The sequence below is a fragment of the Eurytemora carolleeae genome, unplaced genomic scaffold (assembly GCF_000591075.1).
Source record: "Eurytemora carolleeae unplaced genomic scaffold, Eaff_2.0 scaffold959, whole genome shotgun sequence".
Classification (NCBI taxonomy): Eukaryota; Metazoa; Arthropoda; class Copepoda; order Calanoida; family Temoridae; genus Eurytemora; species Eurytemora carolleeae.
Genome location: NW_019396865.1, coordinates 3,601 through 5,031, shown reverse-complemented (window position 1 = coordinate 5,031; position 1,431 = coordinate 3,601). Strand labels below are relative to the sequence as shown.

Sequence of the window (1,431 nt, the reverse complement as noted above, 5' to 3'; positions counted from 1 at the left end):
TTTTTTTTTCAAAAATGGGATTTTTTTCGAAAATTGTGCTGATTGTACAGATTTTTTAAAAAAATGTACGGATCTTTAAAAAAATGTACGGATTGGTTTAAAAAAATGTACGGATTGTACGGATTTTTTAAAAAAAAATTGTACGGATTGTACGGATTGTTTTTCGAAAATTGTACGGATTGTACGGATTTCTTCTGAAAATGTACGGATTTTTGTACGGATGGGTTCAAAAAAGTTTTGGCCACCCTGTATTGCTTTTTATCTTAGTTTTTTAGGTTTTTTATTTTAGTTCTTGTTTTCTTTTGTCCGTTCTTTTAAACTCTTCGTTTTATTTTTTTTTATTTGTTATTTGTTAATGGTTAAGTTTTCCTATTTGATATATTTTCTAGGATGATCTACTCCTTAATCTCAAACAACTAGACGTACTTCGATCTCCAGGAGAACCTGGACCTCCAAGACCTATACTCAGACCCATCCATCTTCCCCTCACAAATAGTCTCTACTCTCAAGCCTCATCCGTGTTACATATTTAAAAAAAAAATATTTTATCCATTTTAATTATTTTATTTCAAACCCCGTAAAGTAATTTGAATTTACTTTGAATGCCACTTTCGAAAAATTATTTTTAAAAATTATCAAAATTTCGACAAGAAATTCCTTCAGTGGTTTTGAAGAATTGATTTTCTACATGTCCTTGTTTGAGTCCTAGTAGCGTTTATTTATTTTAGGCATTAAAATAATCCAGAAGATGTTTTCCATCTGCGGTTTTATATAGAGATATTATTCTGATATTAATTTTAAATTTTTCCATTTAGTTAACTAATTTATACTTTAAACAGTACACTGTACTTTGTAGCCAGCACAGTTTTGATGTGAATGTACATTGTAATGTGCATGAATATGTAGTTTCTATGTATATTGTACAGTACACTGTACTTTGTAGCCAGCACAGTTTTGATGTAATAGTATGTTGTAATGTGCATGAATATGTAGTATCTATGTACATTGTACAGTACACGGTTGGAGTTATGTAAATCACAATGCATTGTTCAATGAAATGTACCAAGCCATTTTTCCAGTTTGTAGTTGTACTTTGTATTTTCCAGATTTTAGTATTTATGTACCGCACTGCACGTTTATAAATGATTTTTGATTTATTTCGGTTATTTGTCGTTCTTGAGAAATATGCTTTAACTTCTAGAGATAGATTCGACAGGAATTTTAACTAGTTTTTTGTAATGGTTTTCGGTAATTTTAAGTAGGATGGGAAAAAGATATTGAAGATTTGGGGGAATAATTTCAAGGATTTAGAATATTTTCTTAAGCAATATTTTTAGGATTTGGAATATTTATTAAATTTGAGGATTCTGAATGTTTTTAAGATTAGGCCAGGCTAAGTACGGAGGGAGACGGGAATTATTATTAAGCGAG

At 29.8% G+C, this 1,431-nt stretch overlaps 1 protein-coding gene across 1 annotated transcript in view; it reads left to right on the top strand.

Annotated features, from left to right (window-relative positions):
* Positions 1–1,157, top strand: part of LOC111709530 (protein cornichon) — a 4,632-nt gene extending 3,475 nt beyond the window's left edge. Inside the window, exon 5 of the mRNA XM_023483221.1 lies at positions 390–1,157. Coding sequence (XP_023338989.1) covers positions 390–420 — 31 coding nt within the window. The 3' untranslated portion in view covers positions 421–1,157. The remainder of the gene's footprint in view (positions 1–389) is intronic.
* The last annotated feature ends 274 nt before the right edge of the window (positions 1,158–1,431 follow it).